The sequence below is a fragment of the Entelurus aequoreus genome, linkage group LG09 (genome assembly GCF_033978785.1).
Source record: "Entelurus aequoreus isolate RoL-2023_Sb linkage group LG09, RoL_Eaeq_v1.1, whole genome shotgun sequence".
Taxonomy (NCBI): domain Eukaryota; kingdom Metazoa; phylum Chordata; class Actinopteri; order Syngnathiformes; family Syngnathidae; genus Entelurus; species Entelurus aequoreus.
Genome location: NC_084739.1, coordinates 71,248,717 through 71,262,156, shown reverse-complemented (window position 1 = coordinate 71,262,156; position 13,440 = coordinate 71,248,717). Strand labels below are relative to the sequence as shown.

The following is a 13,440-nucleotide window of genomic DNA, read 5'->3' as shown; positions in this document are numbered from 1 at the left end:
ACCATGGACTGACACACCCTCCACCATGGACTGACACACCCTCCACCATGGACTGACACACCCTCCACCATCCACTGACACACCATCCACTGACACACCCTCCACCATGGACTGACACACCCTCCACCATGGACTGACACACCCTCCACCATCCACTGACACACCCTCCACCATGGACTGACACACCCTCCACCATCCACTGACACACCCTCCACCATCCACTGACACATCCTCCACCATCCACTGACACACCCTCCACCATCCACTGACACATCCTCCACCATCCACTGACACACCCTCCACCATCCACTGACACACCCTCCACCATCCACTGACACACCCTCCACCATCCACTGACACACCCTCCACCATCCACTGACACACCCTCCACCATCCACTGACACACCCTCCACCGTCGACTGCTAGCTCGCCATCCACCTAATGGGCACCCCTGATTTACGGAATCCGGTCAACTTCCTTAGTTTTAAGTTGATCAAACTGCGCATGCCAGTGACATGGGGGCCACATTGGGGCCGTGTAGGGGCCACATTGGGACCACATTGGGACCACGTTGGGGCCATGTAGGGGCCACATTGGGGCCGTGTAGGGGCCACATTGGGACCACATTGGGACCACGTTGGGGCCACGTTGGGGCCATGTAGGGGCCACATTGGGGCCGTGTAGGGGCCACATTGGGACCACATTGGGACCACATTGGGACCACGTTGGGGCCATGTAGGGGCCACATTGGGGCCGTGTAGGGGCCACATTGGGACCACATTGGGACCACGTTGGGGCCATGTAGGGGCCACATTGGGGCCATGTAGGGACCACGTTGGTGCCATGTAGGGGCCACGTTGGGGCCACATTGGGGCCTGTGCACGTTTACACTGGAGTCTGATAAAGATCACATTTTACTTGCAGTGTAAAGAGTCATTTGGGAAAACAAATCAGATTAAAAAAAGGTCAGATTTGGGCCACTTTGGCCTGCAGTGTGATCGTGTTATGTTATGTTATGTTATGTTATGTTATGTTATGTTATGTTATGTTATGTTATGTTATGTTATGTTATTTTCATTTATTTATTATTATTAACATGCTCTCAGTGGTTTCCCCCTGAATGGGTAATGCTGAGCGTTGTGCGTGCAGGTGGACAGCGGATACAACACTACCTCAGCGGGCGCCGGCAGTCTCATTGACGGCCTCGGCTCCGACTGCCTCGGAAAGGAGTCCTTCACTTCCAACTTCCCAGACGACGCGTTCCACCTCACCAGAACCTCTAAAGTGAAGGTATGACAACTGACCCGAAATGGCCAAATTAGTAGTCCCATTTTTATTCATCCTTCCATGTCAGAGCCAGAAACCCATTTTTTTAACTCCGATAAATCCAGTTTTAGTGCAGGGTTATTTCTTGCACTCTAGCAGTCACAGGTTTCCACTGATCTATAAACCTGTAAGTAGTCATCAACCCCCTGGATGAACTAGTAACTGAGGTCAAATCTAGTGCAAAGTTATGTCTTGCACTCTGGCAGTCACAGGTTTCCACTGATCTATAAACCTGTAAGTAGTCATCAACCCCCTGGATGAACTAGTAACTGATGTCAAACCTAGTGCAAAGTTATTTCTTGCACTCTAGCAGTCACAGGTTTCCATTGATCTATAAACCTGTAAGTAGTCATCAACCCCCTGGATGAACTAGTAACTGAAGTTATTTCTTGCACTCTAGCTGTCACAGGTTTCCACTGATCTATAAACCTGTAAGTAGTCATCAACCCCAGTAGTTTGAATAGTAAATACAAATAAGTGTTCCCAGTAGTTTGAATACTAAAGGAGTGTTTGTCATCTTCCAGGCGCGGTTTCCTCATCACTGAACGCCGCCACGTGCAGCTCTTCTCTGGCAGGAGTGTTTAATTGACCCTCCAGTGGTTAGGATTTCTTCAGGGGGTTAAAGTTCAAGGTCATCTTTGCTGTAAGTGGGTGAGACCACGTGGATGTAAGTGGGTGAGACCACGTGGATGTAAGTGGGTGAGACCACGTGGATGTAAGTGGGTGAGACCACGTGGATGTAAGTGGGTGAGACCACGTGGATGCTTGCTCACTTTTTCTTTTTTTCTCGCTGCAATTGAACTCGGTGCTGACACAATCATGTTTGTACCGTATGTTTTTACAGATTTTCATATATATTTAACTTTTTTTCTTAAACTACGTGAATATAAACCCTAAAGATTGGTGTGGATTGTACATTTTAAATGTGATATATTTTTCCCTCACCGTAGTAAGACTATTTGAAGAATGCCACTCGCCATTCTTGCTGGATCATTAAATGAACATGATTGTTTTTAGCTGCCTAAGAACGTGTTTATGTCTTACTTTGGTCATCGTGTTTTGTTTTATGCCTTTCTACTGTCACTTATTCCACAATCCTCCTTATATGACCAATTCATTAGGGACAGTGTCAACATTCTCGGGAAGTTTCAACCCAGGTTTGATGCTGCCGATCACTTGTGTTAACTCTACATTCACACAATCTTTCAACTAGTTTCTTATTCTTGTAGCACATTGTCAGGTTTAAGCACGGAACTATTTATTAAACAGAACAAGAAGCAAGGAATCAGGCAGAGACAGAGTTCCATTTTGCTCATGAGGAGAACGCATGGAGCTGCACACTCAGTTACAGCCCACGCGCTCCTCTATTTATTCAGTTGAGGAGTTCCCTAGTTCCATGCTGAGGCTGCCTCTAAAGGGAGGGGTCACACATTATGCCAGCTGCTCAGTACGCACAATACGTGATTATTCAGAACAGAAATGTGCTGGTTGGTCCTGGTTCGTCCTTGGCTGTTAGCGGGCTAAAAGACAGAAAACATCTGCTGCGAGGCTACTCCTAACTTGCAGTGGAAGATAAGTTGTGTGCCTTTGCGCGAAAATAAAAGTACAGCTTGAGCACAATAGATAAACACTAGAGCAACGGCCTTTAAGCATAAGAGTTGTGTGATAACTTCTATATAATTATTCTAACAATTATGTTTTGTTTTATGCCTTTGTACCGTACTTACTGTCACTTATTCCACAATCCTCCTTATATGACCAATTCATTAGGGACCGTGTCAACATTCTCGGGATGTTTCAACCCGATCACTTGTCTTAACTCTACATTCACACAATCTTTCAACTAGTTTCTTATTCTTGTAGCACATTGTCAGGTTTAAGCACGGAACTATTTATTAAACAGAACAAGAAGCAAGGAATCAGGCAGAGACAGAGTTCCATTTTGCTCATGAGGAGAACGCATGGAGCTGCACACCCTACGCTCTGAGGCACAGCCCACGCGCTCCTCTATTTATTCAGTTGAATAAAGTTTATTAGTTTGAACCATTAAAGTCAGCGGTACACAATAACCAAACAAAAATAAAAAATGACTATCGACAACTCATTTAAATCATTTGGTTTGTACGCTCAAAGTCCTCTTGTGTCCAGGGAATTATTCCCCCAGTTTGTACACATGAACAACAAAAAAATCTATATCTGATGTTGATCATATATTGATACTACCCTTTATATCGACACCACCAATTTATGGATCGGACCGCCCTCTTCCTAAATGTCGTGTACTGACTGAAAATGCTGACACCGCAATAGTTGTTGTGTTATCTTCTCTGTAACGCTTATTAATACTTACTTCCTGTTGTAACGCTCTTCCTTCTACACTTCTTAAAGTTTACTAAGCACTTATTTCTGGGTGGTGTTTCGAGACGGGTTAGCTTAGCAATTAGCATGCCTGCTCCTGGCTTTCTCTCATCCTTCAGTATTAATGATACTTAAAGGCCTACTGAAAGCCACTACTAGCGACCACGCAGTCTGATAGTTTATATATCAATGATGACATCTTAACATTGCAACACATGCCAATACGGCCGGGTTAACTTATAAAGTGACATTTTACATTTCCCGCCACACTTCCGGTTGAAAAAGCCTTCGAAGGATGACGTATGCGCGTGACGTAGCCCGGGGAACAGAGGTATGCCTTCTCCATTGAATACAATACAAAAAAGCTCTGTTTTCATTTCATAATTCCACAGTATTCTGGACATCTGTGTTGGTGAATCTTTTGCAATTTGTTTAATGAGCAATGGAGGCTGCAAAGAAGAACGTTGTAGGTGGCTGTAGCAACACAAGGGCCACTTACTCGGATAGCAGACGCCTAGCCGATGCTAGCAGACCCACCGCACGGATGATCTGGTGAAGTCCTTCGTCGCGCCGTCAATTGCTGGAACGCAGGTGAGCACGGGTGTTGCTGAGCAAAGCAGATGAGGGCTGGCTGGCGTAGGTGGAGCGCTAATTTTTTATCATAGCTCCGGTTGCTAAGTTAGCCTTAGCGTTGTTAGCAACAGCATTGTTAAGCTTTGCCAGGCTGAGATCTATTAACCGTGTAGTTACATGTCCATGGTTTAATAGTATTGTTGATCTTCTGTCTATCCTTCCAGTCAGGGATTTATTTATTTTGTTTCTATCTGCATTTGAGACAGATGCTATCACGTTAGCTCATGCTAAAGATGCTAAAGAGCTTTGTCGATGTATTGTCGTGGAGATAAAAGGCCCTGTAATGTCCATTTCGCGTTCTCGACTCTCATTTTCAAGAGGATCTAGTATCTGAGGTGGTTTAAAATACAAATCCGTGATCCACAATAGAAAAAGGAGAGAGTGTGGAATCCAATGAGCCAGCTTGTACCTAAGTTACGGTCAGAGCGAGAAAAAAAAAAGTATTTCACTGCATTCTAGTCCGTCACTCTAACGTTCCTCATCCATGAATCTTTCATCCTCACTCAAATTAATGGGGTAATCGTCACTTTCACGGTCCGAATAGCTCTAGCTGTGTTGAAAACAATAGGAAAATATGAGGGAGTGAACAACTGACTACGTCACGCTACTTCCGGTACAGGCAAGGCTTTTTTTTATCAGCCAGCAAAAGTTGCGAACTTTATCGTCGATTTTCTCTACTAAATCCTTTCAGCAAAAATATGGCAATATCGCAAAATGATCAAGTATGACACATAGAATGGATCTGCTATCTCCGTTTAAATAAAAAAAAAATCATTTCAGTAGGCCTTTAAGATACCAAGAAATGCAGTTGATTTTCCGCGTTGGAGGTAGTTATTGGTTCAAGGGAGCGGCTCCACACTGTGTATGGAGAGCCAGAGCGGTACGTGATTCAAAGGACGCAAAAGGCGAAAAGTTCTCATTTTGCCATCTTGTCATTAAAAGTGATGAATAAATAAATGGCGTCGAAGCTTTTCTCCGCAGGCGGCCTGCAAATTACAAATTAGTATTCATGACCACCATTAAGGTGGTAAACCAGACTGCTTGAAGTCTTCTGTATTTTCTGGACTACAACCGCTAAATTTCAGAAGAAAAACACGATTTATTGTCCACATATTAGCTGCACCGGACTATAAACTGCAGATGTGTACCGCATGTTGTGAAATTAATTATTTACATAGAAAGATTTTGTCAATGTTAATTTACATACCTTAATTGTTCACAAACGGCGCCTGTAAAACGGCTGATCAAACAAAACAGATGTCATTGACGTCTTTATTCATCCTTTATGAGATGACTAAGATGTTCTCCTTGTTCAACATGTTTATCAGGATTCCTCTTGTACTAATCAGGGTTCCCCCCTAATGTAATTAAATGTGGCGCGACACCACACCTTAACAAATATATATATTTTTTTACAAAATCCGACCCTATTCTTAACTTTTATTACCAATCTTATGATAACAAACGGCACAAATTCCAACAGGTTTTACACTTTTGTCTCGTGAGTCTTAGCTTCCTCGGACACACAACAACACTTCCTCATTCTGTGCCAATCACCTTGCAGGCACGGACGATGCGTTTGTGGCCATGGGAAAAACTGACACCGAATCCAAACCACACGATCATAAAACATTAACATTAGTTGGTCGTTATAGTATGAATTGATATATATATAACCATTTATTTGTGCACTATTGACAAGTGATGTACCCGGAAACCCGACCACTGAAAAAGACTTTGATCACAGTTCTGCCGAAACCGGATGTAAACAAAACGCACGCCATTGTCTGGAGCGTTGTCAGCATGTCTGTGATGTGGACGTGATTTTTAAATATATTGCAGATATACACGAGGACAGCCATCTACAAAATGTGCAAATATTGAGTGGACAGAGTCTCTAAACACGACTACATTCTACAATAACACCAGAAGAAGATGCTAGATTTGTTGCTAGTTGTTTTTAATTAAAAAAAACAAAAACACTTGAAATAATCTCAACAAAGTAAATTGTACAAAAAGCAACTGCAATTGAAAATATGGCAAAACGATAAAAAAAAATGTTAATACTAATTAAGAACATTTGTTTTAAATGTATGTATACATTATTTATATATACAAATGATTTGATGTCATGGTGACCACGCCCCCACTGCCACAGGTATTTTTGCAGTCCCCATAAACACTTTGAGTTGGAACCGTTTCTTAAATTGGATTATTTTAGTGCATTGTTCCAATTCTTTGCTTAAATGTAGCCGTTAGCAAAGGAAAATTCACAGATAAGCCGCAGGGTTCAAAGTTTGAGGAAAATGTAGCGGAGAATTGTACGGGAAAATAGGGTAAATTGTTTTGCAATGCAATAAAATATTAATTTAAAGATATCAGTTTACATAGCTACAAACCAGGGATGTCCAAACTATTGAAGTATGTGGGGGACACTTTGATACATTTTGTGCGTTCAAAGATGCTAAAATCAATCCAATGTAGGTCAATATATGCTAAACTAGCCTTGTGCTAAGACAAAGCACATTCATGTGTAATATATAAGAACATTTATCAATAATAATGAATGTTGTTGTGGGCCAATGAAAAAGGAGCTGTGAGACACTTTGGACAGCCCTCTTGTAGACGGTTAAACGTGTGTACACCCAGAAATATAACCACCAATACATCATGTTAAAAGTGTGTACATCCAGAAATATAACCACCAATACATCATGTTAAAAGTGTGTACATCCAGAAATATAACCACCAATACATCATGTTAAAAGTGTGTACACCCAGAAATATAACCACCAATACATCATGTTAAAAGTGTGTACATCCAGAAATATAACCACCAATACATGATGTCACTTTATTAAAATGTCCAAAGATGAGTCTGAGAGTTGTTGAAGGAGAGCATCAGCGGTCCAGCTTGGGTTTCTTGGCTTGTGGTCCAGCATCTGGGACTGGAACACTCACACCAGGAATCTGAAAGCAAATATACAATATGTTATTTGAGGAGTGTATAGTGGTATTATTATTGTTATTTGAGGAGCGTAAGAGTGGTATTATTATTGTTATTTGAGGAGCGTAAGAGTGGTATTATTATTGTTATTTGAGGAGTGTAAGAGTGGTATTATTATTGTTATTTGAGGAGCGTAAGAGTGGTATTATTATTGTTATTTGAGGAGCGTAAGAGTGGTATTATTATTGTTATTTGAGGAGCGTAAGAGTGGTATTATTATTGTTATTTGAGGAGTGTAAGAGTGGTATTATTATTGTTATTTGAGGAGTGTAAGAGTGGTATTATTATTGTTATTTGAGGAGCGTAAGAGTGGTATTATTATTGTTATTTGAGGAGCGTAAGAGTGGTATTATTGTTATTTGAGGAGCGTAAGAGTGGTATTATTATTGTTATTTGAGGAGCGTAAGAGTGGTATTATTATTGTTATTTGAGGAGCGTAAGAGTGGTATTATTATTGTTATTTGAGGAGTGTAAGAGTGGTATTATTATTGTTATTTGAGGAGTGTAAGAGTGGTATTATTATTGTTATTTGAGGAGTGTAAGAGTGGTATTATTATTGTTATTTGAGGAGTGTAAGAGTTGTATTATTTGTAAGAGTGGTATTATTATTGTTATTTGAGGAGTGTAAGAGTTGTATTATTATTGTTATTTGAGGAGTGTAAGAGTGGTGTTATTATTGTTATTTGAGGAGCGTAAGAGTGGTATTATTATTGTTATTTGAGGAGTGTAAGAGTGGTATTATTATTGTTATTTGAGGAGTGTAAGAGTGGTATTATTATTGTTATTTGAGGAGCGTAAGAGTGGTATTATTATTGTTATTTGAGGAGCGTAAGAGTGGTATTATTATTGTTATTTGAGGAGCGTAAGAGTGGTATTATAATTGTTATTTGAGGAGCGTAAGAGTGGTATTATTATTGTTATTTGAGGAGCGTAAGAGTGGTATTATTATTGTTATTTGAGGAGTGTAAGAGTGGTATTATTATTGTTATTTGAGGAGCGTAAGAGTGGTATTATTATTGTTATTTGAGGAGCGTAAGAGTGGTATTATTATTGTTATTTGAGGAGCGTAAGAGTGGTATTATTATTGTTATTTGAGGAGTGTAAGAGTGGTATTATTATTGTTATTTGAGGAGTGTAAGAGTGGTATTATTATTGTTATTTGAGGAGCGTAAGAGTGGTATTATTATTGTTATTTGAGGAGCGTAAGAGTGGTATTATTGTTATTTGAGGAGCGTAAGAGTGGTATTATTATTGTTATTTGAGGAGCGTAAGAGTGGTATTATTATTGTTATTTGAGGAGCGTAAGAGTGGTATTATTATTGTTATTTGAGGAGTGTAAGAGTGGTATTATTATTGTTATTTGAGGAGCGTAAGAGTGGTATTATTATTGTTATTTGAGGAGCGTAAGAGTGGTATTATTATTGTTATTTGAGGAGTGTAAGAGTTGTATTATTATTGTTATTTGAGGAGCGTAAGAGTGGTATTATTATTGTTATTTGAGGAGCGTAAGAGTGGTATTATTATTGTTATTTGAGGAGTGTAAGAGTGGTATTATTATTGTTATTTGAGGAGCGTAAGAGTGGTATTATTATTGTTATTTGAGGAGCGTAAGAGTGGTATTATTATTGTTATTTGAGGAGCGTAAGAGTGGTATTATTATTGTTATTTGAGGAGCGTAAGAGTGGTATTATTATTGTTATTTGAGGAGCGTAAGAGTGGTATTATTGTTATTTGAGGAGCGTAAGAGTGGTATTATTATTGTTATTTGAGGAGCGTAAGAGTGGTATTATTATTGTTATTTGAGGAGCGTAAGAGTGGTATTATTATTGTTATTTGAGGAGTGTAAGAGTGGTATTATTATTGTTATTTGAGGAGTGTAAGAGTGGTATTATTATTGTTATTTGAGGAGTGTAAGAGTGGTATTATTATTGTTATTTGAGGAGTGTAAGAGTTGTATTATTTGTAAGAGTGGTATTATTATTGTTATTTGAGGAGTGTAAGAGTTGTATTATTATTGTTATTTGAGGAGTGTAAGAGTGGTGTTATTATTGTTATTTGAGGAGCGTAAGAGTGGTATTATTATTGTTATTTGAGGAGTGTAAGAGTGGTATTATTATTGTTATTTGAGGAGTGTAAGAGTGGTATTATTATTGTTATTTGAGGAGCGTAAGAGTGGTATTATTATTGTTATTTGAGGAGCGTAAGAGTGGTATTATTATTGTTATTTGAGGAGCGTAAGAGTGGTATTATAATTGTTATTTGAGGAGCGTAAGAGTGGTATTATTATTGTTATTTGAGGAGCGTAAGAGTGGTATTATTATTGTTATTTGAGGAGTGTAAGAGTGGTATTATTATTGTTATTTGAGGAGCGTAAGAGTGGTATTATTATTGTTATTTGAGGAGCGTAAGAGTGGTATTATTATTGTTATTTGAGGAGCGTAAGAGTGGTATTATTATTGTTATTTGAGGAGTGTAAGAGTGGTATTATTATTGTTATTTGAGGAGTGTAAGAGTGGTATTATTATTGTTATTTGAGGAGCGTAAGAGTGGTATTATTATTGTTATTTGAGGAGCGCAAGAGTGGTATTATTGTTATTTGAGGAGCGTAAGAGTGGTATTATTATTGTTATTTGAGGAGCGTAAGAGTGGTATTATTATTGTTATTTGAGGAGCGTAAGAGTGGTATTATTATTGTTATTTGAGGAGTGTAAGAGTGGTATTATTATTGTTATTTGAGGAGTGTAAGAGTGGTATTATTATTGTTATTTGAGGAGTGTAAGAGTGGTATTATTATTGTTATTTGAGGAGTGTAAGAGTTGTATTATTTGTAAGAGTGGTATTATTATTGTTATTTGAGGAGTGTAAGAGTGGTATTATTATTGTTATTTGAGGAGCGTAAGAGTGGTATTATTATTGTTATTTGAGGAGCGTAAGAGTGGTATTATAATTGTTATTTGAGGAGCGTAAGAGTGGTATTATTATTGTTATTTGAGGAGCGTAAGAGTGGTATTATTATTGTTATTTGAGGAGTGTAAGAGTGGTATTATTATTGTTATTTGAGGAGCGTAAGAGTGGTATTATTATTGTTATTTGAGGAGCGTAAGAGTGGTATTATTATTGTTATTTGAGGAGCGTAAGAGTGGTATTATTATTGTTATTTGAGGAGTGTAAGAGTGGTATTATTATTGTTATTTGAGGAGTGTAAGAGTGGTATTATTATTGTTATTTGAGGAGCGTAAGAGTGGTAATATTGTTATTTGAGGAGCGTAAGAGTGGTATTATTGTTATTTGAGGAGCGTAAGAGTGGTATTATTATTGTTATTTGAGGAGCGTAAGAGTGGTATTATTATTGTTATTTGAGGAGCGTAAGAGTGGTATTATTATTGTTATTTGAGGAGTGTAAGAGTGGTATTATTATTGTTATTTGAGGAGTGTAAGAGTGGTATTATTATTGTTATTTGAGGAGCGTAAGAGTGGTATTATTATTGTTATTTGAGGAGCGCAAGAGTGGTATTATTGTTATTTGAGGAGCGTAAGAGTGGTATTATTATTGTTATTTGAGGAGCGTAAGAGTGGTATTATTATTGTTATTTGAGGAGTGTAAGAGTGGTATTATTATTGTTATTTGAGGAGTGTAAGAGTTGTATTATTATTGTTATTTGAGGAGTGTAAGAGTGGTATTATTATTGTTATTTGAGGAGTGTAAGAGTTGTATTATTTGTAAGAGTGGTATTATTATTGTTATTTGAGGAGTGTAAGAGTGGTATTATTATTGTTATTTGAGGAGCGTAAGAGTGGTATTATTATTGTTATTTGAGGAGCGTAAGAGTGGTATTATAATTGTTATTTGAGGAGCGTAAGAGTGGTATTATTATTGTTATTTGAGGAGCGTAAGAGTGGTATTATTATTGTTATTTGAGGAGTGTAAGAGTGGTATTATTATTGTTATTTGAGGAGCGTAAGAGTGGTATTATTATTGTTATTTGAGGAGCGTAAGAGTGGTATTATTATTGTTATTTGAGGAGCGTAAGAGTGGTATTATTATTGTTATTTGAGGAGTGTAAGAGTGGTATTATTATTGTTATTTGAGGAGTGTAAGAGTGGTATTATTATTGTTATTTGAGGAGCGTAAGAGTGGTATTATTATTGTTATTTGAGGAGCGTAAGAGTGGTATTATTGTTATTTGAGGAGCGTAAGAGTGGTATTATTATTGTTATTTGAGGAGCGTAAGAGTGGTATTATTATTGTTATTTGAGGAGCGTAAGAGTGGTATTATTATTGTTATTTGAGGAGTGTAAGAGTGGTATTATTATTGTTATTTGAGGAGCGTAAGAGTGGTATTATTATTGTTATTTGAGGAGCGTAAGAGTGGTATTATTATTGTTATTTGAGGAGTGTAAGAGTTGTATTATTATTGTTATTTGAGGAGCGTAAGAGTGGTATTATTATTGTTATTTGAGGAGCGTAAGAGTGGTATTATTATTGTTATTTGAGGAGTGTAAGAGTGGTATTATTATTGTTATTTGAGGAGCGTAAGAGTGGTATTATTATTGTTATTTGAGGAGCGTAAGAGTGGTATTATTATTGTTATTTGAGGAGCGTAAGAGTGGTATTATTATTGTTATTTGAGGAGCGTAAGAGTGGTATTATTATTGTTATTTGAGGAGCGTAAGAGTGGTATTATTGTTATTTGAGGAGCGTAAGAGTGGTATTATTATTGTTATTTGAGGAGCGTAAGAGTGGTATTATTATTGTTATTTGAGGAGCGTAAGAGTGGTATTATTATTGTTATTTGAGGAGTGTAAGAGTGGTATTATTATTGTTATTTGAGGAGTGTAAGAGTGGTATTATTATTGTTATTTGAGGAGTGTAAGAGTGGTATTATTATTGTTATTTGAGGAGTGTAAGAGTTGTATTATTTGTAAGAGTGGTATTATTATTGTTATTTGAGGAGTGTAAGAGTTGTATTATTATTGTTATTTGAGGAGTGTAAGAGTGGTGTTATTATTGTTATTTGAGGAGCGTAAGAGTGGTATTATTATTGTTATTTGAGGAGTGTAAGAGTGGTATTATTATTGTTATTTGAGGAGTGTAAGAGTGGTATTATTATTGTTATTTGAGGAGTGTAAGAGTGGTATTATTATTGTTATTTGAGGAGCGTAAGAGTGGTATTATTATTGTTATTTGAGGAGCGTAAGAGTGGTATTATAATTGTTATTTGAGGAGCGTAAGAGTGGTATTATTATTGTTATTTGAGGAGCGTAAGAGTGGTATTATTATTGTTATTTGAGGAGTGTAAGAGTGGTATTATTATTGTTATTTGAGGAGCGTAAGAGTGGTATTATTATTGTTATTTGAGGAGCGTAAGAGTGGTATTATTATTGTTATTTGAGGAGCGTAAGAGTGGTATTATTATTGTTATTTGAGGAGTGTAAGAGTGGTATTATTATTGTTATTTGAGGAGTGTAAGAGTGGTATTATTATTGTTATTTGAGGAGCGTAAGAGTGGTATTATTATTGTTATTTGAGGAGCGCAAGAGTGGTATTATTGTTATTTGAGGAGCGTAAGAGTGGTATTATTATTGTTATTTGAGGAGCGTAAGAGTGGTATTATTATTGTTATTTGAGGAGCGTAAGAGTGGTATTATTATTGTTATTTGAGGAGTGTAAGAGTGGTATTATTATTGTTATTTGAGGAGTGTAAGAGTTGTATTATTATTGTTATTTGAGGAGTGTAAGAGTGGTATTATTATTGTTATTTGAGGAGTGTAAGAGTTGTATTATTTGTAAGAGTGGTATTATTATTGTTATTTGAGGAGTGTAAGAGTTGTATTATTATTGTTATTTGAGGAGTGTAAGAGTGGTGTTATTATTGTTATTTGAGGAGCGTAAGAGTGGTATTATTATTGTTATTTGAGGAGTGTAAGAGTGGTATTATTATTGTTATTTGAGGAGTGTAAGAGTGGTATTATTATTGTTATTTGAGGAGTGTAAGAGTGGTATTATTATTGTTATTTGAGGAGCGTAAGAGTGGTATTATTATTGTTATTTGAGGAGCGTAAGAGTGGTATTATTATTGTTATTTGAGGAGCGTAAGAGTGGTATTATTATTGTT

At 37.2% G+C, this 13,440-nt stretch overlaps 2 protein-coding genes across 3 annotated transcripts in view; one reads left to right on the top strand and one right to left on the bottom strand.

Moving 5' to 3' along the window:
• Positions 1–2,342, top strand: part of bora (bora aurora kinase A activator) — a 28,611-nt gene extending 26,269 nt beyond the window's left edge. Inside the window, exons 11-12 of the mRNA XM_062059291.1 lie at positions 1,150–1,290; positions 1,851–2,342. Coding sequence (XP_061915275.1) covers positions 1,150–1,290; positions 1,851–1,871 — 162 coding nt within the window. The 3' untranslated portion in view covers positions 1,872–2,342. The remainder of the gene's footprint in view (positions 1–1,149; positions 1,291–1,850) is intronic.
• Positions 2,343–6,266: 3,924 nt separating this feature from the next.
• Positions 6,267–13,440, bottom strand: part of dis3 (DIS3 exosome endoribonuclease and 3'-5' exoribonuclease) — a 38,304-nt gene continuing 31,130 nt past the window's right edge. For both annotated transcript variants that reach the window (XM_062059284.1, XM_062059286.1), the window contains exon 21: positions 6,267–7,287. In XM_062059284.1, the coding sequence (XP_061915268.1) occupies positions 7,219–7,287 (69 nt within the window). In that variant the 3' untranslated portion in view covers positions 6,267–7,218. The remainder of the gene's footprint in view (positions 7,288–13,440) is intronic.